The sequence below is a fragment of the Panthera uncia genome, assembly GCF_023721935.1.
Source record: "Panthera uncia isolate 11264 chromosome A1 unlocalized genomic scaffold, Puncia_PCG_1.0 HiC_scaffold_17, whole genome shotgun sequence".
Classification (NCBI taxonomy): domain Eukaryota; kingdom Metazoa; phylum Chordata; class Mammalia; order Carnivora; family Felidae; genus Panthera; species Panthera uncia.
This window is the reverse complement of record NW_026057577.1, coordinates 145662892-145688864: the sequence shown is the minus strand read 5'-3', so window position 1 is coordinate 145688864 and position 25973 is coordinate 145662892. Positions and strand designations below refer to the sequence as shown.

Below are 25973 nucleotides of genomic sequence, written 5' to 3'. Positions count from 1 at the left end.
TTGGATAAATGTACACCATGAAACATTCTCTTAAAGAGCTCGTAGTTATTAAAGGTGATGACTGCGATTCTCAGCAGGAGTAAGAAATTCACTTAGTTTTTTTCCAGGTGAAGGGAAGTCTGAAGAGATTGAGGCTGGGGTGGAAAGCACTCCTGGTGGGGAGTTGCCAAGCCAGGTTTGAACCTGTGTCTCTGCTGCACCTGCTGGGGTCCTCAGGGCACCCTTTCCTCTCTGTCAAATGAGGGGACTTCACCACTTTCTCCTAAAGTTAACGTCACACTCAAAAACTCCACTTTTTCACAAAACTTAGATTCTTGGAACTTCTAGCGAGGAAAGAAACAGAGGAAGGGGGATAAAATTATCGAGGAAGTCACAAAGAATGGTGTGTTTTGAGGTGCTGGGTGAAGGGGTCCTGTGAGCTGTAGGGTTGCCTTGAATCCACTTTCTGAAGGGCTGTTTGGGCATCGCTGCCTGGATACCTTCCTGACAGGAATTTCCTCGTGACTTGATGTGGCCGCCACCTTCCTTCTCTCAGGGAACGGCGAGGCATGTCGACCAGGGGACACATGATCTCAGAGGGCACACAGATCCTGTAAGGAGCATCTGTTAGCAGGAAACAGGGAGTGACAGCAACCGTGAGGTGAAGGCCTGGGAGGAAATTGAAGGGGAAGAGAACTGTGGTTGGGCATTTACTGTCCTCACCACTCCTAACTTTTCTGAGGAAAGATGGCCCCTGAAACCACTACCGTGATGAACAATTGACTCTTCCACAATCCCAAATTCAGCCCTTATCCATCACGATTGGGAAACAGTAATTCAGCAAAGCCTTCTCTGTCTCTACAGTGAGACTCATTTTCAAAACATTAATAGAAGCTTTTCAAACTAGAGATGACCACTATGTATTGTGTGAGGAATGATTTTACAAGGGTGACTTTTGGACTTTACTTATTCTGTTATGCCTTTGGTGGCTGGCCTTATGAACTCTGAACCAACCAAAACACACAATTGTTTATCAAATGCCGTCTTGTTTCGGTTCTGGCTCTGTGATTGCAGGGGTGAGGTGAGAGCTTCAAATGCTTCCTAAGAAAACTTATGCCAAGCTGATTAATGAGAGAATAGCCATGTTAGCTATTCATTTTATAAACAAAATCATACCTGCTGTAAAGATAAACCAAGTGTAATTCCAGGAAAATAATACTATTGTGGGTATTGTTTAAAAGACAATTTCCTTTTACATTGAATAGCTATAGTCGTGTAGTCAGGAAGTTCAATCATTTCTGCTTATTCTTGACAAGCTGGGTGCCAGGAGACACTTTACATGGAAATTTACATTATATATTTCAAATGGATCCAAAACAGTACTTTAAATCGTGTTTCAATGTTATTTTGTTAAGAATGAAGTAGACCCGGGCGCCTGGGTGGCTCAGTCGGTTAAGCGGCCGACTTCAGCTCAGGTCACGATCTCGCGGTCCGTGAGTTCGAGCCCCGCGTCGGGCTCTGGGCTGATGGCTGGGAGCCTGGAGCCTGCTTCCGATTCTGCGTCTCCCTCTCTCTCTGCCCCTCCCCTGTTCATGCTGTGTCTCTCTCTGCCTCAAAATTAAATAAACGTTAAAAAAATTAAAAAAAAAAAAAAAAGAATGAAGTAGACCCTAAAAAGAAAAGCTGGACACATAAGCACGTGTGAGATTGTGTAGAATGGATCTCTATAAACACGAAGATTCTAGAAAACAATCACAAGGAAGAAAATTGTGGCACAGCACTTATTTCCCTCGCTTTCTAAACTGACCGCCAAATGTAGGTTCTTTAAGTGATGCTTTCAAATTTTAATATTTCATAGAATAGAGATGCTTAGAATCCAACTGAATTGGTCGGGGATGGAGTCTGGGTGATATTTATTAAAACAAAAACAAAGCCCAAAACAAAAAAACTCCCCAGATAACGTGCAGCCAGAGCTGATAACCACTTTGTCAACGAGCTCAACGGGGGGAGAACAGACACCTCCCAGAGAAGCTTTAAGAAATTCTTCTTCTGGGACTCTTTTAGCACTAACAGGCGTCCAACCTTGCAATAGGAGCGAGGTCTTTTAAGCGTGCGGGCAGCCTGAGTAGTCAGGGCAAATACAGATTTAAAAAACTTAAACAGTAATTATTTCATTACCTGTGGTTAAGAACAGCTTAATCATTATAACATGCTTCACTATATATTTTTATTTTATTATGTTGATTTTGTCCTCCATATTAAATGGGCTTTTTCAGCATTTTAGTCAATTAAAAATTATATATACATATGAAATTATACATATTTTGTCTATACGTGTGTTTATTATGTATGTGCATGCATATATATACACGCATACGAACAGCTGGCTGTTGAACAATGTATGCATTTTTATTTTTATTAATATGGAAAAGGACTATAAATGTCAATTTTCTCTTATGATTTTCTTAATAACACTTTCTTATCCCGAGCTTACTTTATTATAAGAATAAAGTATATAATGCATACAACATAAAAAATACATGTGTTGGTCGACTTTCTGCTATTGGTAAGGTCAACAGTAAGCTATTAGTTGTTTTTTGCGGGGGGGGGGGGGGGAGGGTCAAAAGTCATATGCGGATTTTCAACTGCTGACGTCAGTGTCCCTGACCCCTGTGTTGTTCAACTGTGTATTGAAAAGTTGAGAAAGAAAGAGGTAACAGGATCATGAATACTGAAATATGAAATGTGGCTTTCACTCAACAGAGTGGGCTTCCTGGGCCATGCATCTTCTGTGCTCATGCTAACTGACAGTCAGCAGTTCATTCTAGAAAAGTCTTGTTTTATGCAAGAAATAACGGAATATGGTGTGCTGGAGAGATGAATATAACTTAACAAATTAACCTTCCACAGGATCTGACACCAACTCCTAATAAATTAAAACCCTGATTGGCTTTCCTTGTCACATATGTCCCATTACCCATAGAAACATTGCTAACGCTTCTTGACTGTATCACAGAACCATCGTGAGGCTGGTGGGGCCAGTCTCGGCCACCACTCAAGACGCCTGAGGATCTGCAGAACAAACAGGAGCTTGATAGGGGATTTGTGCAGAAGGCTGTCCAGTCTCACTCTGATGGAACCCTCCAAGGAGCTGTCACGCCTTAGCACATCCGGGAGCACGGAGACTTTGCGGCTATGCGAAGAATTGCACTAAACTGTTTCCTAAATGGTAGGATTTATTTCAATGCTCACATACAATTGCATGAGACAAACTATTTACATAAAACATAAGTACAAAAAATATAATACAATTTATACTGTACATAATCGGGATTCTCTTATTTCGTCCCCCAAAGTGTTGGCGGGTAGAGATGGGAGGGAGGGGATGCTATGGAAGGAAGATGACACTCTGAGCAACACCCAGGGTCATTCTTCCTGAATTTGTTTGAAAAAATAAAATGAATTGGTCTGGATGGTAGAAACTGGCAACTCACCAAGAGCAGTGAGTGAGCACGGCATTCTCCCTTCTGGAATAACAGCTCATTTTCTTATAAATATGTTTGCTTTCCTCAGCATTGGGACTTGGAGGAGGTGTGAGTTGGTTTCTACTGATTGGTGGGTAACACCTGCCCCCCCCCCCCGACTGTCCCTTCTCAACATTTTCCATAGTTGACCCAAATGCAGCAACGGATGAGCTCCTGGCCTGGGGTGCCACAATCGGTGTCTCAAACTGACTCTTGAACGCAATGCACCTGTCAGGTGTCATTAAACAACATTCTTGGATACAGTGCCGGACAGCTCTCTCTCCAGTGAGCATTTAAGACCAACAGACTGATGAACAGAAAACATAAAAGTGAAGACTATTGGAAATTTGTATTCCACATTTCTAACGACAAGGTTTCAAAAGAAACCTTGAAAAACCAAATGTAAGGACTAAAAAAAAGGGGGAGGTGGCACCCAAGAAACTGAAGACAGATCTGCAATCCATGAGGATTCCAACTGGGCAATCAAAACTCCGTTTTCTCATTCAAGGGAAGGGAAAGGCAACACTGTCTCATCTACAAAGCTCCATTATGATTCACACATATGGTCTTTTAAAAACTAAATTTAAGGTCAGTAACTATCTGCAAGTTTACCAAGGGCTGAAGTTGGCTTTGGTTGGAAAAGGTTCAGTGAAAAAAAACGAAACAATCCCAAGGAAGTTTATTTTGTATCACAAAACAGCAACAGCAAATTCACACAGAATGAGGCATTTAACATTTCATAACGTCTTCAAAAGTCACATCAAGGGGCGTAACACGCAAGCTTCATTACACGCTTTTGAAGAATCCTACAAGGGAGCAAGTTTGTGCATTTTCTTTGCAGATGATGGAGAGTTTCAGTGGTGACTGTAGGTGCCTGGGTTGAAGGTTCACACTGTGCTTTCCCTCAAAGTGCAGAAGTTAAAGTTTGATTTTGGCCAACAGTCATGGTATAAGAGAAAACACCTTCAGCAGAGAAAACACTGTTAACTTTCTTAACCCAAATTAAGGGTGACAACTTTGTGAACTTGTGAAGCAGTTTTGAAATTGCCTTAAAACACACACACACAATGTTCTAGGTGGTTCTCACTCCACTCACTGTATCTGTGCCAGCTGCCACGAACCTGATTTTCCTGTACCTTGGACTTGCCTGAAAGGGGTCAGTAACAAAACTCTAACTTCTATAGACAGCACATCGGCATCCCTACTACAGACCAGACACTAAGGTGTTTCACGGAAGATGTAAAATTAAGGTGATGTCAGTTTCTGGAAGGCTGAGACCAGATTAACCTGAACTCTGAGCACACTTCTGCCCCTGTTCCGGTGCTGCATGCCGTACCCAGTGGGGGCAGACATGACACCCGACTAGGATGTGCTCCTTGGTCGTTTTCTATTCCTGAGTTCAAAGAGACAGGTAAGAATGATTTTCTTCAGAGTGTAGCCAGTCAGTCCTCTGCTTTGAATTGGAACCAACAATATCCAGATGGGAGGACAAATCACCATCTTAAACAAGGCACTGGCAACTTTGTATATAGAAAATGAAACTCTCTGCACTTAGGGAGGATGGCTAACAACGCTCTCTTCTTAGCGACATGACAGAAGGACTGTTTGGATTTTCCAGAATCCAGATTGGGCTCCCAGCCTGTATTTGTCTAGCATTTGAACCACCGTTCACCTAACATTTGGGCCACTTGGCCTTTCAACCAAAGCTAAAAAATAATAGGGTCGTGGTCAAACTACTGGCCTCAGATTTCTTACTAAATATGAAGCGACGGAGTGGGTGGTATTGCCAGCCCAACATGGTGGTTTAAGAAACGCCACAGCGTGGTTTTCTCCCTCTCCTTTGTTCCTTTCAGGTTTTTAAATGCCCTTGACTAGTTATCCTCATCATGTCAATACAGTAAAACCTGTTTGCTTGAACAAAAATGGATTCTGACTCTGGTCATGGGTAATAAGCTTGATTGCTTTCTGTGGCAGAACTAATACGATCTTTTGCAAATACTATGAGACATCTTCCGCTAGGAAATGAACATGCTGTCAGGCTCTGCTTTTGGTTTTGATGATGTTCTAAGTCCCTGTGCGGCATAAGCTATATTTTCAAGAGAAAACAATCCCTGTTCCTGATGCTTTCGTAATATAGACCAAATTTTTGATAATGTGACATATGGCATATGACATATGAAAAAACTTTGATTCATCTACTTCCCAAAACATGTATAACACACCCTTAATATAGTCCATAAAAAAGGAGTATAGAATAGTCATTACAGAAATTCCTGCCAATAATTCAACAATGCATCTTGTTCATTACTTGTCAGTTTCCAAAAGAGAAAAGCAAGGATTCCAACAAGGTATTTCCCTGTGTTTTATCAGGCTATCAAAACAGATAACATGAATACCTCGAGTCGGCATTTGTAGAGTTACAAAGCTCTTTAAATCAGTTCTTATTAATGACCTCAATAGGGGAGAGCAGCCGAAATAAATTCCATCATGGCTCCTGGCCTCCAAATCTTTTCTCTCACACGGGGATACACCATGCAATGACTGGCATTTCTTTTTGTGCATTTCTCAGGCCAAAGTGACTGTTACTTTATGTTCTTCCATTTCATTCCCATTGAGAGAAGCAAGGGCTCAGAATGGCTTTCTAGTTTCTGATAATCGTAGGTAATCAAACTTGCAATATTGTGTCAACGTATTATCAACAGGTCAACAAGAATTATCATGACATAATGGAGACATTAGAAGGGATGGATGTATGGGGTAAGCCAACGCGGTCTGAGAATTCCACTTTGCCCCATCCTATCCTGGAAAGCACAGCAGAGAGTTTGCATATGAGTTGATTCAAGGTAATCATTTTAGTCCCCGCCTTCATGAACATTGATTATTGGAGCTGGAGGCTTAGGGACAATCCTGTTCTGTGGAGCAGGGCTGCTTTGAGGCAGAAGCAGTTCACTGGATCCACCGCTGGTACCTGCTGCCCCTGGGGAGGTGCCCCAGAGCCCTCTTTTGAGACAGAAATGCGAAATTTGGAGTTGCCCCCAAATGCCACACAAGAAAACCCCACTGGAGTGTAAAAGACTTCCTGCCGGAGGTGGTGTGACAGTGCTGGGGAAATGTTCACGGTTTATTCGGAGAGCAAGTAATTATCATAGAGAAGCATAAAGATATGTGTGAATTCAAGGACTAGCAAGGAAAGCTGCACTTTGTGCATCAAACAGGTATTTGGACAACATGACTAGCTGAGTGCAGACTCCTACAGACTTCAAATAAAATCTCTGATCTTCAGTTTCACCCGCGTGTACCCCGGCAGGTGGCCCTGGGACGCGGCATCCCCCGTTGGGACTCTGTCACAGCTTGGAAGACTCTGCCCAGCCAGTGCCACCACAGCCTGGGGTGCAAATGCGCACCCTCCTGGGCGGGGGGCCCCCAAGGCCTCACCCTTGTGCGGACAGAGCAGGACACGAGGGCGCCCGGGGCGGAACCCCCTGCGGTCTGCGCAGTGGATCCCCCCAGGGTCCTGGCTTCAGACCCACAGAGCTGGCGGGTCCGGGCTCCCCACCCGGGACATCCCTCCCACTCGGCCCGGAGCCGCCGGGTCCCCATCTTCCCACACCCCCCTACTTCCCGCCCTTTCCCACCTCCTCTTCTCTTTGGCATTGGCCCGCGAGGCAGTGGGGCCAGACCCCGGTCCCCCCGGGCACGCGGGCGGCCCCTTCCCGGGGACCGGGCTCCCCCCAGAGCAGGGACACCCCAGTGCCCCCGCCAGCCCCTGCACCTGCCCTGCACACGAGGCAGCGCCGGGGGTGAGCAGGCTCGGGGCATCCCTGGAGGAGGGGGTTCAGGGGACCCCACGGAAACGGGTCCCCGGCAAGGGGGGCAAACGTGCGGGGCAGCGCCCAGTCTGGTGACCGCGGGGCCTCCGTGGGACAGAGCCCACCCGGCCCCAGAATCCTCCGAAGTCCCAGTCCTGTGGCTCAGGGTGACACAGCCCGGGGCTCCTCACCTACACCGCCCCCCCCCCAACAGGAGGGGCCTGGGAAGGGCCCTGCTGTGCATCCTTCCTGTGGGAGGATGCAGCCCCCTGGTGACAGTCCCCTCTGGAGAAAGGACCCTGAGCAGCACCGCCCCTGGGACTCCCTTCCAAAGAATTTGAATGTGAGACTAAAAGCCAGTGTCCTAACGAAAACCAGCCAAACTTCAACCGTATCCAGAAATAATCCTAGAGATTAAACTGGGATTAGTGTCATTTGAGGTTAGGTTCAGAGGGGGTGCAGCTTTAAAATATTAGTCTCTATCTGTGCTGCTTGGAAGGAAAGAAGGAAGGAAGGAAGGAAGGAAGGAAGGAAGGAAGGAAGGAAGGAGGAAGGAAGGAAAGAAGGAAAAAAACAGAAGAAAGGAAAAGAAGGAAAAGAAAAAGACAGAAGGAAACGGTCATTCAGAAACTTACAACAGGACCCACAGAGAGGGGAATCCCACACTCAGCCCCCAGGGAGGCTCCTTAGGGAGGAAGTCCCAGGGGAAGTGGTAAACACCACTGTAAAAACCCACCTGGGCTCACGCAACACAGGAGGTGTGAGGGGAGGCACAGACACATGAAAGCTAGAAAAGCAAGTTACTCCATAGCTGATGACAATACTTCGACTATATTTGAAATTATTCTAAACCAATTGAAACTCTGTGAAATAAGGAGAATGCGAGAGAGACAGAGGAGAGAGACAGAGAGAAAGAGAAGCCAGAATAATCTGTCTTTGAGGGGAGTGTCCGGGAACAAAAATGAGGGCCTTTCTTTGCAGTGATGAATCCAGGATGTAGGCAATCGCCAACATGACAGTTCGGTGTGGAAGGTGGATGCTGTCACGGGCCACAGCATGACACTGACTGAAGTCCAGCCTCGACAGCATTGAGAAAGCATTTCCAATCAGGTCCACTGATGCTTTCTTGAAATTAGTATCCTCTTTCCTTAGGGAAATAAAATGACCTTTTAAGCTTAGAAAACACTCGGGGGAGGGATTCAAAAAACAACTATAACATGCTTCACAGTGAAGGCGTTTTTTCTTATAGAAAAGTGATAACACCAGTTGAAAATCTAGCTCTGGAACAAAGAGGAAACCATTGGACTGAATTTCACCTCCTGAGTATGGACTTTGGCTCTGTGCGTCCAGACAGAGTCGTCTCAAACAGCAGACAACAATGCAGGAGAGGCCACATGAACTCCCCACCAGAAAGACCCAGAATACCATTCACTTGCAATCTACCAGGCCTCTCTGAGACCACCTGCCATTTAAAATTGAATTTTAGTACAGTAGCTTCTGGAAGCCTGGGTACATGGGAGTATTTTCAATGCAACAATATTCATTAGTATACATGGGCTTTTTCCCCCCAACACTTTCTGAGATTGTTTCTTTACATGGGGTAGGATAAAAACATGTGTGCTAATAAGTCCGTGTTCCTCAACGCCCGTGCTATACATCTTCGGAAACCGGAAGGTTCATTGAGCAAAAAGAACACATTTTACTGACCACTTAGGCATCAGATGAACAGTTTCAATCTTGTTCTTACTTTCGAAGACTAGTCAGTCAACTGCCATGTATTATTTATCAGTTGCTTATGAGTAATTTATCCCGCCTTTTTTTTTTTTTCCTTTCTGGAGACCTCTATGAATAGTATTATAACACTCTGAAATGCTTACCAGTGATCAATGCTCAGAACCACAGGGATCATTAAAAACCTCACATCCCTGCTTTCTCAAGGTACATCTTGAAATGCTGTTGCCTCCATGCAGGGAGAAGCGGGAGGGGGCAGGTAGGAAGGCAGCACTGAGACAGAAACCAAAGGCACCAGAACTGGACGTCTCCTCCTCACCTGACCCGGAGGCGGCAAATGACAGCTTGGGGGGCACTTTGCTATTTACAGCGCGGGGGTGAAGAAAGCCAGCTTTACACATCAGTAATGCTCTGGGAAGGGGATGATGGCCATACACTAGTTCTACCGGGAGATAGAAATTAGAAAGTTGTCTTTCATTAAAGGTCAGTTCTTTCAATCCTTTCCATAACATGGAAGATAAAAAAAAAATAAAAAATAAAAAAGTCGGTTCCCATTACATTCCAGTATTTTTAATGCTTTCCCCCATTGGTGTCATGAATGTTTAAGATTTTTTCTTTGCAGGGACACAGAAGGTGTGGCGTCTATCCAAATGTTGAGCAAGTGCTGGTTTTACGGGTCGTCTCTTCAGGATGCTGCTATGGACTGGACAGGGGCGGGGCTTCCAGACCAACCGCATGGCAAGGAGCTCCCTGGAATGCTGTGAAATCCAGGAGGGAGACTATGGCTAGCCTCGTAGCATCGCACGGAATGCTGGACCCTTCCTTGTGTTTGTGGCTCTGGTCTGTGAGTGCGCCTCCACCAGGGATAACACAGTAACTGCATTAAGACCAGGGGAAGCGTGTGTCATACCTCACACCATCACCTCCGCAGATACAAGCTGGGGTGAATCCCTGCCCTTCCCCCAGGCAAGAACCGTTCCAAGTCCAAACACGCAAGTCGCTTCCACGGATTCCACAGAATTATTCAGGTTGGGAAGACAGGGGATCCAGGGTGCAGAACTCTATGGCCACATTCGTATTCTTCGTTTCATCAAATACTTACAGACCTAACACGCCTTATGGAGAATGGGGACTCTCGGCTGAAGTGTCTCTTTTGTTGGATTAAAACATCATAAAGATTTATGCCCCAGAGCAGGAAGACATTCCTATTTCTAAAGACTCCTTCCCATGTGGATGGTACATTTAGTAAAAAACTCAAGAAAACAAGTGACTTGTTAGAAAAAAAATGGACTGAACACAGTAAAACAAAACAAAACAAAGCCTCACACCATGGCTCACTCAACAATGATCAAGCATTGAGACCAGATTTTCACGACATCATATTTAGATCTGTGTTGCTTTTAAGGATGTCTGTTTTTGGTAGCAATGGGAAACTCATGGCTTGAAATGCACTTGAAATGTATCCAAACTTCAACTCTGAAGTCTTGGAAACATGGGCAGTCATGGAGCACAGGCCTTGAGGAACTGGGGAATTACAAGAAGCCAAAAATATAACAACTATTAGTACTCGTCGTAATTGTTGAGATCTGTAAAGTAGGCATTAGAATAGGTTTTCCCAGTGAGATGCGGGTTGAAGTATTTGTTTCTTTCCTCTAGGATCAAGTTGTTTTTGTTAAATGCCTGTAAAAAGGAAAATGATTAAGGAAAAGATTTAAGAATACTCCATGGGCAGTATTTCATAAAAATAAAAAAGAATATAATGAGGGCACGATTATGCTGAATATGAACTCCCTGCTAAGGTTCCATTGTCTTAAAAGGTGTTTTCTCACTTATTTGCTTCCTCACGTTATTTGCCTTCCTGAAGACCTGCCTCGTAACTAGAATGAAGCTTGTGGTTTTTGATAAATAGATTTGGAGTATTCCAAACCTTCAAAAAACCTTAAACTCTAGTGACTTCAAATCAACACTTTGAATGTTGTGTAACTCTTTAAGCAGCATTCTAATTATCATGGATACGTAGGTGGAAAAGAGATTTCGAAGGAAATGCATGAAATTTCAAATGACTTCGTTGCTCGTCATTCTCTACACTTGCTGAGCACGAGACGAGGAAACAGCCATTCTGAGTCACTCTCTGGGCATTTGCCAGCACGACAACCCTGCTCAGACCCAGCCAGGGTCTGCACGCCTACAAGAGGACCAGAGCTCCTGCCATAAGTTCCTGCTTTGAGCTGAGCCTGCAAAAAGTCAGTGACGTCTGCCCCAACCACCTTGTGAGTAACAGGTGCCTGCTACCCTCTCTCTGTCTCCTGCTCACTGCTGACCTGGGACGGGGGACTGCCCTTCCCCAGGCTCCTGGGATGTGTAAGTAATAAACCATGGGACTTGACTTCTTTTGGGCGAGTGTATTGAAACTGTGCCTTCAGTCAAAACAAGCCTGGGGTTTCCACTTCCCCAAAGTGGGAGCTCGGATGCAGAGGGAGCTGCCTACCGATCCCATGGGGGTGGCCCGTGCCTCCTCACTCCACAGGTCCGAGTACGCATATTCTTAATTTGACACACCAGCTATGGGCCCCCTAACACAGGCTCCTGTAGCCACTTCTGACACAGATGCCCTTCCTTATTAAGTCATTAAAGGCACCTATACTTCCAAAATGCTAAACTATGCCAGGTGGAGTGCAAATATTGAAAAAAACTGAAATAAAGATGCAGGATGGTCGGCAGAGGCCAACTGTCCAGGACTGGTCTGGGCAAGGTATCAGAAAAAAGTTCCAGAAGGATCCTTAGCGCTACCCTGCTGCCCTCGTAGAAATGAAATTTCTTATTATCTCGAGTGGCTACTGGATCTTAAGTGAGAACAGAAGACCAGCTGAATTACCTTGAGACACTTGGAGTGACACACAAGTTGATAGGTTGGAATCACATTTAGAGGAGCCCCTCTCTGGGGTTCTGAAGGCTTGTTTGGAAGGTTCTGGCTCATAAAAGGAGCTCATGTTCCTTCTCATACCCCGGGATCTCCGCTCTGAGACATTGTGAGGGGCATGTTAGGAGTGCCTGGTGCTTCATTCCCCAGCCCTAGCACGTGATTACTATAAGGTGCTGAAGGGTTCTGGATCCTGGGGGTAAGCAAGGCCCATGGGTAAAAGTCAGCTGGCTCTGTCTGTGTCCAAGTGCCAGAGAAGGGGGCCTTGTGGTAGGAGGGAAATAAGAGAGGGCACTGTGGATCCCAGGACACAAGCCCTTTCAATCACCTGAAGTTGTAAGTGCTGAAGATGTTCCATATTCCCACATGGGAAGGAAGTCAAAGGAATTTCAAAGGAAATCATAGCAGAGAAAGAGTCTCCACGTGCTCCCTAAAAATGCTCAGGGGAACCACCAACTTAAGAGGAATATCAAAATGAGAATTTCGTTCCTTCACATGGGTGGTAGGGCACATTGGGTGAAGTAGACAAGAGTCCTTGATGTCCTTCCGGTTATACCCCCGACCTCCTGTATGTTATCTCATTTAAACCGTGCAACAAAGATATGACAGTACATATTGCTATACCCATTTTAAAGATGAAGAAACTGAGGTTCAAAGAAGTAACTAACTTGTATTCCAAAACCTGATGCACGATGCCTCAAATAAAGACCACATTTATTTTGTCAGGCACTAGTCAAGACATAGGAGAAAATGGAGGCTCGGTGACTGTGAATGACTAGCATTAAGTTTACTCAGTTGGTGACTCATGAACTCAGCTCTTTCCGGTCCAAAGCGGATACCCTTTCCACTCCTTCTTCCTTCCTTAGAACTGGCCTCTATTTCTGGATGGATCACTGAATTAATCACCCGCTGGGAAAATCTAACAGAACACTTCACCCCACACCAGCCACATAGCACTTTTGCATCATGCAAAGCTGAAGAGACTTCATTATGCATACAAATTATTTGAAGATAATTTTTATAATAATGTGACAGTTTTTCTCAGGATCCCATCGGGGTGATTCCAGCAATGAACCTGTATATCAGATTACCCAACCCCGGTCCTCATTACCACTGTCTGGCAAGTACAGGCCCTCGGCCTGGAGCTCTTCTCTTTGACAAGACCTCTCTTTGAACATGGAAGGCACAGTGGAGGCAGAACTGGACAGTGGCCAATGACTCAGTATTTTCCAGCATTTTATTTGTTGCCGCTTCTGTGTCCTGTTTCTAACCCACTTCCCCACATAAGATGCCACCTTTTCTTGCAGGCAAAGGAAAGCTGAAAAGGCAGCTCATCATAAAGCACACCTATTACCTTACCCTCCCCTCCTTCACTCAAGCCACCGCCCCCGGGGTGCTGCTTGGCCATCTGTCTGCCGATCCCTTACCTTGATGGCTTCCACTGAGTCGTACTTGTCCAGTTTGTTAATATGGTTAGTTATGCTGGTGTTGAGAGGGGCGGGAGCAACAGGGTGGATGACGGTGGCGTCGTGGGACTGCTGCTGGTACCGCTGGCAGTAGGTGTAGACGAGTAGCGTAAGGAGGCAGCCCAAGATGGAGCTGCTCAGCCCCACGGCAATCATGTGGAACATGTTGAACTCTGGGAAGACAGCATCAGAAGTGACGCTACTTTGGAAAAGAACACGCTACTCAACAGCTCAACGCACTCGGATGAGGACAGAAAAGCAAAATGAAAGGCCCCTGACCAATTCCAAACTTCAAGAAATCACAGGACCTTCCTTTGAAATGTCACGGCCACCAAGACACTTCCCCCCAGGAAGTACAGCTTATTTTGCGTTAATGCTCTTATGGATTACAATCGGGTTTTTGGACATCACCTGAATACACTAGCAGAAGCATTTTTTTTTTTAAAGGCTTGTACAAGTCTGCTTGTCTGTTTCAAGTGTGGCATGATTTCTGGTCTATGGGGTTACTTGAGAACATGTTTTCCATGCTCCTTAACCGGTGGAGGATCCCTGCCTACGGCCTGGCTGTGTCCCACGAACAAAGTGAGAAAGCATTTACTGCTTCCAATTACTGCTCAAAATTACTGTATTTTGGAGACCCTGTAAAGAAAATCGTTTACACCAAGGAAATAAAGGATTTGTGCCAAAGGAATAAAATATGATCTTTTGATGGTCATGAAATAGCCCTCTTTTACATATTTTTGTTTGTGTTAAGTAGCATCTTTGGGTTATTTTCCTTGAGTTATAAATGTAAGATGTAGAAAAAATGAGTGGACGTGGATTTGTCTCTAATACGTGATTGGCTCGAGGGACATCAAGGTAACATAATTAAGACCTTCGTAATGTCTGAGAAACAACCAAAAGAAATTACAGATGTTCATCATGTCTTGATAAAACGCAGTACAAAAAAAGTTTCAAGACTTTCAGGGAATAAAGACATTTGAGTAATGCTCATGAAGCTGGACTTAGTGAAAATCAGGTGAAGGACAACACAACCTTAGTTTTTCTATGCTGTGTTGGCTCTATGTGGCCAACCTGTTGCCTGTGGGTTATTGGTCTCTGTCACCTGCACAGGGCACATCCCTAGGACTGCCTTTCAGCCACGGTGTCCCCCCATCCACCACCAGGGGGCGCAGTGTCACCCACGCTCTTCCCAGATCTGTCCATCCTGCACCCAAATAGAACCATGAGAATGCCTGCTAGGCACACTGCAGACACCAGGTGAGTCCCAGGGTGATAGCAAGAGGCCCCCAGGCTCTCAGGGAGAGAAGACCTGCAAGTTTGTCCCCTGCACCCAGGTCCTGGGGTGTATGTCCCTCAACTACCCTGGCTCCTCCCTGAGGACTTTCAGAGTCACATTCACCTCGGCTGGGTCCACTCACTGAGGTGCCCTCACTGTCCCCACATCCTGACGTCTCCCTCTAGGCTGTGCCCTTTGCTGCTCCCAGATGCTGCATTCTGGGGACCCCTGAGAGAGGGAGCTGCCTGCCCAAGTGAGCACAGAGCCTGGGTTCGCTGCGAGCCACAACCCACTCTCTCCTACCTGAATCCTAATGCAGGTGTCCAGTGTCTTCGGCACCAGGACCTGGATAATCCAGGCGGAAGTTACTAGAATATTCTACAAGTATCATCTACTCCCCAACACCCACCTGTTTTTAACTTTTTGATTCTTTGGTCAGTGGTTTAACAAAATGGAAGCAATTCATAAATCCCTGGCCTTTCCCGATTTTGTCTGGAGCCTCTAGAACTGGACACCCCCAACCTGGGAAGGGTGGACAGAGCATCCGGGGAGCTTTCCACCACCAACCGCCCGAAATGTCTACTATAACGTTGAGGCTGTGCTCAAGGTAAGCAAGAGTGGATCTCACATATGTTGCCATTGTTTTATGCTTTAGCCAATTGGACTCCCCAGGGTCAATGGCACCTACCGATAAAAGTACTGTCTGCTGCACTGATAACAGTTTATTGTAACATATGAAAGATGTATGATGCTTTCCATATGCAGATGCTTTGTCATCAGTCCAATGAATCATGCTTGCAGGTGCCTGGGGAGGGCTGGGGCCAGCTGACATCTTTGTGAGGATTATATAGTCTTTGTGTCTCGTGCAACTAAAAATAGCTAAATTGAAATTTTTCAATAGGCCTATGCTTTTCCGCATTGGGAAAAATAGGGCCTATTAAATCTCTTTTGAATTTGCTTAGCGTGGCTCTTTCCTTTGAATATGTTTTTTCTGTTGTTTTTGGTCAGTAGTGTTGGAATAGAAACCCACTACCCAGTTGGCTCAACTGGCTGCTTTTCTGTACAAAATTTGATGGATCTTCCTTCAAATGGAAAAAAGACATCTATGTTGCCTCCTGAAACATCCCGAAACATTTTGCTAAGTAATTCCTTTTACCTCTCAGCCCTACACTCAGATCCATACAACCTCTTACTTGCCTAACCTGGTGGGTCAATGTTAGCAGCCTAAAGATCTAAAAACTCAGTTCTGAATATTATAAGATCTCTGTGACTTAATCAACCGCATGTCAAGGTTTGATCTTGGGTTGGGGAGCCAGTTCGCCCAGCTGACCCAGACACACAGAAGCAGCATTTTAGGATTGGGAGTGGGCTTTGCATCATGTTCTCCCAAGTGCTCAAGGCCCTTGAAGGTCTCCTGTATCCTAACCCAGAGAGGGCTGGCCAGGGAAAATGGTTTCTAAACCTGTGGCAGGCGTGGAGGGCCAGTCAACTCTGCAGAGGCAACTTCTGGTTGACTCCAGGTTCTGCCTTGGCCTTCCCAGAGGACAAGAATACTCCTCAAGAATTCTGGTTCACGGAATCTTGACCTACGCTGCCTCTGAGGGCAGCAGGCGCCCCCAGGCTCCGGGTCCAGAGTGTCCAAGAGTATTTGGAGCTGCTGTGGCTCCAGCCCCTGGACACAATCCTCCCAGACACTCACTGCCAGGATACTCTTCCTGTGGCGCTCTGGCCTTAAAGCTCACACTCAGATCCCACTGCCTGGGTCCACACTCCGGCTCCGTTGCTGACTTCCTGGTGACCTTCACCCGTGGCCTCCTCTCTCTGACTATCAGCAACCCTAATGCAGACGACAGTGCCTAGCTGCTATCCCTTTCCTAGAATTTGCAAAACCCAAATCTCTGGAACCTGATTTTTCCCCGCTCAGCTGGCAGCAAAGCATGACTTGACCTGACCCAGTCTGCTGCAGAACGGACTAGAGCTGCAGGGGGGAGTGTTAGCATTTTCACTTTGCGCGCATCTCACAACAGCATCATTAAAGAGACTGGTTACAGAATGTGGCCCCGGGCACTGCAGAGTGTTATGTAATAGACATCGCGTGCCCCGTATTACCCATCTGAAATCTGGTGAAGGCTGGATTCCGAAACCCTTTCCTATCTGCGAAGGTTTACATTAAGGAACTGTGGGCTGTGGCACCTCCATGAACACTCTCTTTGAGGATCAAATGGGACGCTTCTTGCCACTTAATTCAGTGACATGTAGTGACTGATCTTACAGCTATGATTATTTTTATGGGAGCTGGTATGTATTTATCTTCCAGCTGGATCCCAAGTGAGTAACCGTCAGTCTGTGAACCCACTGAACTCATGTAGGTCAGACACCAGACCCTGCATTTCTCAGGCACTGGGGTCTTTTATGATGCGACTGTTGGTTCCAGAAGGGCTGGGGCTATTTGTGTCTCCATGATAAACTCGATGTCCCTCACAAAACTCCAAGAGTGGGTGGTCAGCAAAGATTATTGAATGAGCAGATTGACAGCTACCTAAACAGAAAAACTGCGATGGTGGACTCTTAATTAACGTAGCTAATCACAGTAAGTACATTCCTAAAACACACCCACGAAGCTCCTGATTCCATATGAACACAGAGACGAAAGCCTGTGGCTGAGCTGTCTGGGACTCCCCTGATGGAATGGATTCTGGAAGGAATGGGTATTTGTAGGTCGCCAGCCACATGTATGAATATGCCATCTCGGTGTGGATATCGGGTCGGTTTAGCAAAGGTGGATGGACAGAGGGTGGGCTTTGATCAATGGACCGTCAACCCATCCTGCTCAGACAAGATAAACATAGACAGTAAAGTCTAAATTTATCATGAACTGGAACAAGAGATTGTGATTTATATCATTTGGGTCTGCAGAAAGTTTAAAAAATACCTCTAGAGGTGTAGGTATAACCTTACACCCCATTATAATTTTGTCACTCCAGCGGCCTGGAGGTTTGAAGCTGGCTGCCATGGATTTGTGATGATCCCAGCCTAGCTACTGCACCTGAGAACCACTGATCCAGATGTCAAATATTGACTATTTGTAGTTACACTACCAAAGTGGAAGGGGTTTGGATCAAGAGTTTCTCCCGTCTGTTTTTCTTGGCCCAAACATCATATGAAACGTATGGGAAGATAAATGATTAGAAAATAACGGAAATCAACGAAACACTAGTTTAAAAAAAAAGTTAAAAAACATTAGTTAAAAAGAGGAACTTACCCCCACACCTTTTCTCTTCTACACTACTGGATCTCGCCACAGATACTTCTGGAAAAAATTAAATCATGACGTTGGGTGTTGGGAAGGAAGCAAATATCAATGGTTCATTTACAAAATATCTAATGATTTCGAGTTTTATGTGAGTCCAAGTTCCAAAAGCTTGACTAATTGTTAAAAAAAACAAATCACACGTGTTTCTTTGTTCTAACCAACCTGAGCTGTACTTGGTCAAGGTCATCTAGATGGGGAACAAGTGAGATTCGTTACCACAGAAAGAAAAGGCTATGGTCCTTTGGCTCGAAACCAAGGCACTAACTTCGAAATAAAGCCAAGTATGTGCTGGTTTTCCGCTACCATATATTCTGCCAGCTGTGAACCCCACAGCGTCTGCCTCGGTCTTCCCACCTCCGATCTCTGGTTGCATCAAAGCCAGTGTTGTCAAATTCCCTGCAGAGGGGGGGACTGATCCACCGGAGCTCGAAGAAAATTGCCACGACAAATAAAGTCCCCATTCAGAGCTCACTCATGCTCTTTGCCATGACACATACAAATACACAAATAAGATGCCAATGAGGGAACAGATCCCAAAAACGTTTTAACCCACAAGGATCAAGGATCAAACACCATGTCAGAAGACCGGAGACGTGATTCTTTCCTGGAACGAGAATTTTTCTCTGCGTAACAAGAATTAGCAACGTGTCTCTGGTTAAGAAGGAAAATGACACAATGCTTTCAGTTCTATACCATACATGATGGAAGTGCCATACAAGACTAACATTAGTAATTTTCTGTAACATATGATTACCTTTTTCCGTAACTGGAAGAAAACAAGGTAGTTACCTATTATTATCTTGAAACAGGTTGCTCTCTGCTTTGGTCTACATCAGTCCTAAGGCCCACAGTGGACATGTACAAAATGACTTACAAGTATCTAACACCGTGCTTACAGTGAACATGCGACAGATGATTTGTTACCATCGATAAGTAAACACCAATTTCACATGGAAAAGCCTACTGGCAAAGGGCCAGCTAATCTCTTCTCCAAGATGAGCCCCCTGGTACATTTCCATTTTCCCAACTATATCAAAGTTGCAAAAGAACTGTCCCCTTTTCTCTGTACAAACACCTGCACACAACATGACAGAAGCATTTAACCTGTTAAAATACCAAAATAATCTATTTTAATTTTTTTGAGCAGAATCTTCTCGCTGTGTTATAGTCAGTAAATTGTAAAAGACACTGTGCTAAAAAAAAAAAAAAATCTTAAAACTCATGGCCGAAATGCAACCCACCGTTATCTGTAAATCTATCGTCTAATTACCTTGAAAGGACAAGAATTGATAGGATCATCTCTGTTTCACCAAAAGTGACCTCCAAGGACAGCTAACACTCCCACCTATGACTCATCTCCTCTCTAAACAATGGAAATGACTTTGTTCACCCCGATAAGCATCTCTGCTCTTACCTGGGATGAAATTGGAATCAAACACACACGGCCGGCTCTCCGTGGTGTTTCCAGAACACTGGCTGCCCACAGGGAACAGAAGGATGCACTGGCGGGCACGGATCTGGACTCCAGACACGTCACACTCAGACCAGTCTGACCACTCCGACCAGCTCTCTGCAATGACCAGAAGGGGACGGGACAACACTGCCCACTGAGATCGATCGACCTGGAAGCACCACAGGTCACATACGTTACATTAAATTTTCATACTACGATTTTAACGGGTCTGGGTATAAATAAGATGGACAGGTAGCCTCTGGCCGCTCCAGTAAATAAATTACACACGGGCACGGGTAAAAGAGCTGGTATGCCTTTGATCAAAAATCAAATGTGCTTAAAACACATTTTCTAGAACCCATGTTATTTTACTGCTTTCAACTCATTGTACTAGACACTCAGTAAGCTAATTCGTGAGGTCCAGCAGTGTAGACATGGGCAGTGGTCGGGGGAGAGAAATCAGCAGTGAGGACACCATTTTCCACCTGGCAATGCTCCCCAATGAAGGCCAGCCCTCAAAGGTTTTCCCGCAAAATTCCTACAGGCCTCAGAGCTCGAGCAAGAGAAATGACAATGTGTGAATGAGAAAGCCCTGGTTGCTGAAAGGGGTGTCGAACACTTTCGCTTCTGTTACAAAAACAACTGTGCAGAGTCAATATACCAAAGTCAGGCTGTACTTGAGGAAGAATTTATTTTATCCCGTGTTTACCGTTGCCTATGTGCGTAAGATCGGTGCACGAGTCTTGAGTTAAGGCCCCAAGCTGAGTGATAAAAGGTCACTTCACCCCGAAGTGGAAAATTTGCTAGGATTTGTTAAATTCGCCCAGGCTTACGGATGTGTGAAAAGAGAGAGCAACCCTTATATTTTAAGTAAGAGTTTTTAAAAAAATAAATAAATAAGAACTCTCCGTATTTTTTGAAACTATTAAACACATTAAAAAGACATGTTTCTATGCGGGTTGCTTTTTTCTTCTTTTTAGATTTAAGCATCATCTTTGCGTTACAGGGGAAGTTTGGAAATCAGACGTGTGCCTTGACTCACTGTAAAGACATGACATTTTTCCTCAAAAATGTGTCAAGTGCCAGGTTTGAGGATGACTGAGAATCTGGTTTCTAGGCCCTGTTCTGTATAAATGGAACCTTCCAGAAAGATCTGGAGGAGCAAGTTAAAAACAAAAAAAGATGAGCATTTCAATGTCAAAGTTAGACTCAGAAGAGGGCGCCTCATTCATTCCTAGCGGGCCCTGTTGGGTGGGGAGGCTGTTACAGTGCACCCGCTGGGCACCTGTGCTAGCCAGCCTCGGAGCTTGCCCATCCCCTGCCCCCAGACCTGAGGCTGAGTCCTTCCAAGGGCTCTCCTTGCTCCCCACTCTGATTTTCAGTTTAACCCCACTACCAGGTTAAACCTTCTACTGAGACATTGTGATAACGAGTTTCTGTTACTCGTTGTGACACTCTTGACGTGGTGGCAGCTATTTTAATGCAGAACAGTGGGATACAGTCAAGGATAACTGTGAGGGATGAGGTGCTCCTCTCTTTCAGGATTTGCTGTCGTGGGCTACCATCAATTTCACCGTTTCTACATCAATCAAGGGAAGAGGCGAGTCTGCCCAGAATCGCGCAAGCCTCCTGGGTGCTCACCGGGGCAGGGCTGCGTGTTGCAGAGAGCTTCCTCCGTATGTAGCCCCAGGCAGATGTCTCCTCCGTAGGCTGGGGCCGGGTTTGTGCACGAGCGGGTCCTCATGTAGTGTCCACCGCCACAGGTCGCCGAGCATTTTGACCAGGGAGACCAGCAAGACCACACGCCATCCACTGGGAAGGGACACAAAGGCATATGACTTCCGAACTCCTAATGTGACCAGCCTGATGCGGCCATAGATAGAACGTGCATCGTGGGAGGACACCTGCACACGCCCCTGACCGCTCCCAGGGCTGTCTGGCCTCTTCCTCCTGGTGGCGAAACCAGTTTTGTGTATTTCTCCCTCTGCTTTCTCGGTTCCTCTTACTTGCTCTTTCAGGAAATGTTTCCAAGCATATAATAAGCAAGCGCGAAGATAGCCGAGGAATGCTATGTACCCATAACAAAGTCCCAGTTCTGGGAAGGACCATTAACCATATTCCGTGGTCATTACTGGGAAGGCCAGGGAGCGCTCACCTTTGCTAACCACAGAGTGGAACTGCAGCCAAGGATCAGCAGTTGTGGACACAGGCTTCCTTACTAATTGCATTACAATGTGCTCCACGAGAGCGGGATAGAAAAGAGCTAACGGGTCCTGGCAGGAACTGTGAAGGATGCTTCTAGATGGGGGCATCAAACAACCCAACTAAGCATAAACCACGCTGCCTTGGAAGTGCACTGACAGGAGACCAAAGACAGGAATCCCCAAGATCTGCGGCCAGACTTCAGGATGCTAATGCAGGTGAGTTTTACACTAAGGGCGTGAGGCATAACTGGTTCCATGACTGCTGGTGACCCAGAGCATGACTCCCGTTCTCCCCAGGCCGGGCCCCTGATACCTGCCCACGGGCCTCCTGAACGCTGGGATCAGCGGCCCGCCTGGCTCTGGGACCTCAGGGCTTGCCTCGCGGTAGCTGAAGTTGCTAAAACAGACACCTCATCTGGCTTCGGTCTCTGCTACTGTCATATCTGACCCGAGACACAGAATCCGAAGGAGGCTCCAGGCTCTGAGCTGTCGGCACAGAGCCTGACATGGGCTCAAACTCATGAACTGTGAGATCATGACCTGAGTCAAAGTCGGACGCTTAACCGACTGAGCCACCCAGGCGCCCCTTGTGGCTAATGATAGACCTGCTGACCAATGGCCAACATCACTCATTATTGGGGAAATGCCAATTCAAAACCACCATAAGGCATCCCCCCACCCCTGCCAGGATGGAGATTATAAAAAGAATGACAGACAGATAATAACGTTGGTGAGGATGTGGCGAAACTGGAACCCTTGCACACTGCCAGTGCAAATGAAACCTGGGGCGGCCGCTGGGGAAAGCACTACGGAGGTTCCTCAAAAAATGAAAACCAGAGCTACTGTGTGATCCAGCAGTCCCGCTTCTGGGTATAGATATCCGAAAGAACTGAAATCAAGATTTCTAAAAGACACCTCCATTCCTATGTCCACTGCACCATCGTTCACAGACGCCAACACTATGTGCCTGTGTGGCACCGCGTCTGTAGTTAACGGTACCGTCTGGTGTTGTCCGAACAGTACCGTAGTAACAGTATCGTCTTTTAATGAAGGTTTGTTAAGTCTTTGTTATCTCACGTGGGTGGCTCTCACGTTAAATATTCTTACTCAAACACAAAAAAGGGTAAACACTTTAAAAAACAAACCAAACATCGAGTGCTTTCCTTCACAATTATTCTATGATCACGCAGGATCTAACGGTCACACACAGCAGGGAGCCAATAAGCTCCTATGTACAACCCACCTTGCGGTCTTTCAAACTGTTCGCTCCTATCCACATTTCAACCAGTACGCTAAGTATCATCTCATCTCGTCTAATAAAGGCTGCCCGCCCCCGCCCCCCACACCGACTGTCCGGTGGGGATCGTGAAAAACATCCCCCGGCCCAGGACTGTCGGTTGTTTGACAGAGAGAGTGTCATTCTCGCTCAAAATGTGAGCAGTTTGGGGGCACATTAGTAACCGAACCCAGTTGCGAAACGTTCCCACTTGTCAGTTTAAACCACAAGATCACATCGTACCTCCACCAATTGCCACGGCAATTGCTTTGCTCCAAGGGATATTGAAGAGTTGGGGAAACAGATGCTCCCTGTACAAAAGGAAATCAAAGGACAATTCCAGCCACTTCATTCCATCAGGTAGTGGCCCTGGTCTGTAATTGTCCGCTGCCCCCAGACCGATTCTACCCTGCTCCTCGCCCCCCACCACGTCATCCTCGTGCTTACGTTTCAAATCTCAACCTTCCTCTGGGGGCAGCGACACTGGGGAGAAGGGGGATGGTGCTTTACACCGGGTGAAAAATGACATTGAGTATGGAAATGCCATTTCACATTTGGAAGGCTAACGTGTTTCCAAAACAGAAATAACAGCCTATTAAAAAGCTCCATGACGTAGCCTTCACTGCCAGGGAGCATGCAGAACCTGGTCGGAAAACAGGAACTTGGAAGCCAAGAAAACCATACAAATGTAGACTCCGTGCTGAGCTGGGCTGAGCACATGAAATCTTCCTTTTCCGCTACATAAACTAGGCTGGACTAACAAAATAACTACACGAGTGGAAATAATAACTCGCTCAGTATTGCCCCCCCTGTCCTCACCGCCAGCCTTGGTGGGGGGGGGGGGTTGTATTCTAGAAATGTGGGACTGAAATGCAGAAGGGTTAGGGCGCAGAGGGAACGCGTGGGGAGCAGGCCTGGCAGGCTGAGCCCAGGACTCGGCACAGTGTGGGGTTTCACGTAACTTCTGTCCCGTCGCTAAAACTCCTGCGGGAATCTCCTCCTGGCCAAGAAAGACCAGCTCGTAGGAAGATCGGACAAATATACGAAAGCTCAGATCCCAGGTTTTTTGCAAGGAGCAAAGCAATCAATTGTAGGGAATTATTTTTGAGCCAATGGAATGTATGGATTAGGTCAACTTCATAGAAGAAGATGCCAATTCGTGTTGGCATCTACCTACTACAGTAACAGAAGAATGGTGGCCACGGGAAGTACAGTTACTAGTGATCTAAAGAGCAAAGCAAAATGGAATGATTAACGTCTGAGTGTCAGGCATCCTATGTGCTGTCAGAGACACAAAGCCCGACATTTACAGTTCTCCAGGACGTGGGCATGTTTGACGTGGATTCCCCAGCGTCCGGAGGCCTGGGCCACACAGGCCGTCACTGTAGGACAGCTGTGCTCTAGACTCCTCCAAGGACCCCTGGGCAGAAGTTTCCTGCAACAGCTGCCCCTACTCCAATCCTCAGTGCTCCTTCTGGACAGAAGCTATGTCTCATGAGCCATTTTTGTCGCCTGTGGTTTACAGAACAAAGCATGGACTCAAGGAATTCACTAAGAGAAAGGCAGAGTGTTCTAAGCTCATCACAGGTGTCTAACATGTTATCTATAGAACATACATCTGCCCCAACTCATCCCACTCAGGATCCTCCTCCCTCATACTTAAGGTTTTCATAAATATACACAGAATCTTATTTTAATTTGAATAGTACTTAGTAACAAGGAACTACCTGTTGATTCTACCTTTGTAGGTCAAGATCTGGAATCCTCATTTCTGAAATAAACGTGGATTGACAAAGGGAGTGAAGAAAGACCAAGCTACCGCTCAGTGTTGCAGGAAAATTACATAGGTGAAGTTACTACCAGACCAACCCACAGGAGGGGAGAAAGGATCATTTCAACACGATCACGACTTTACAACCTTATTGCAGTTTAGTATACAAATTGGAATTGGAGATCAAATTTTTCATTGACTGATTTAAAGGATTTTCCATTCATCTAGCCTTTGATTTTCAAATTTCATCATAATGAACAAACTTGTTTTTAAATAAGATACAGTGTCCATTTGTAGCTGTTCTTTATGGGCCCAATAGGACTAAGGATGAGTAAATTCACAGGGAGGAGAGTATCCTAAATGGGGTAAAAAATAGCCCTATTGCTGGATTTGCAGCTTGGCACCCACATCTCTGATCGCTTCCAATCCCCCCTTGCCAAGTTATATCCCGTCGTGTGTTCAGGAATTTTCTAGAAGGTGGGAGAGAGGATAGACATTTACCCAACTCAGTCGCCTGAACTTGCTCATTCCCAAGTGGAAAGTGACGGGGACCCGTCTGAATATTTCCACAACCCTCTGGAATGTTGGCTTTCAGAAAGAAAATGAGGACGGAGCTATTTCAAGACATTAGGGTTATGTGCACATGATACTGGCTTGGCCATCAAATCAACTGAAATACAAATAGCCCCCGAGTCATGTTAAGGGATGTGTCTGAGATGGGCTTGAGCCTTACATGCAAGGACCAGAGCGGCATTCAAATATTTGGAGGAGACTTGAAGCTCGTTGACAGTGATGAGGACTCATGTCTGGATCCTGGGGAGGCGTGGGTGGATGGAGGGATCCTGACATTCCCCTGCCGCCCTCCCTGTTCAGTTTATAACACGTATCCTAATCTGATGATGTCACCAACAAACTGTCTCCCAGCTCCAGGGAGGAATCTTACTCTCCCTGCTGGGGCTGTGGGAAAGAACTGGCTTTGTGACCTTTCCCACCCCCTCAACATCACTTGGTTGGGAGAACTGAGTGTCTGAAGGGAAAAGTCCCCTGAGGCTGGAGAAATACAGGAAGAGACAGCCTAAAAGGGGCTGAGCAGCCCTAGGAACAAGGGCATTATTGGGATTCTCAGCTACAAAGCTGAGAGCTATGTTATTTTCAGTTTAATGTACATTTATTCATCCAGCCATCCAGCCATCCAACTATTTATTCATCTACCAATCCACCCATCACCCATTCATCCCCCACCTATCC

At 46.0% G+C, this 25973-nt stretch overlaps 1 protein-coding gene across 1 annotated transcript in view; it reads right to left on the bottom strand.

Annotated features, from left to right (window-relative positions):
* Window positions 1–4166: 4166 nt before the first annotated feature.
* The window catches only part of SEMA5A (semaphorin 5A), a 474488-nt gene continuing 452681 nt past the window's right edge, over window positions 4167–25973 (bottom strand). The window contains exons 19-23 of the mRNA XM_049648285.1: window positions 21116–21286; window positions 19436–19591; window positions 17971–18018; window positions 13391–13602; window positions 4167–10723 (exon numbers count right to left, since the gene is read on the bottom strand). Coding sequence (XP_049504242.1) covers window positions 10604–10723; window positions 13391–13602; window positions 17971–18018; window positions 19436–19591; window positions 21116–21286 — 707 coding nt within the window. The 3' untranslated portion in view covers window positions 4167–10603. The remainder of the gene's footprint in view (window positions 10724–13390; window positions 13603–17970; window positions 18019–19435; window positions 19592–21115; window positions 21287–25973) is intronic.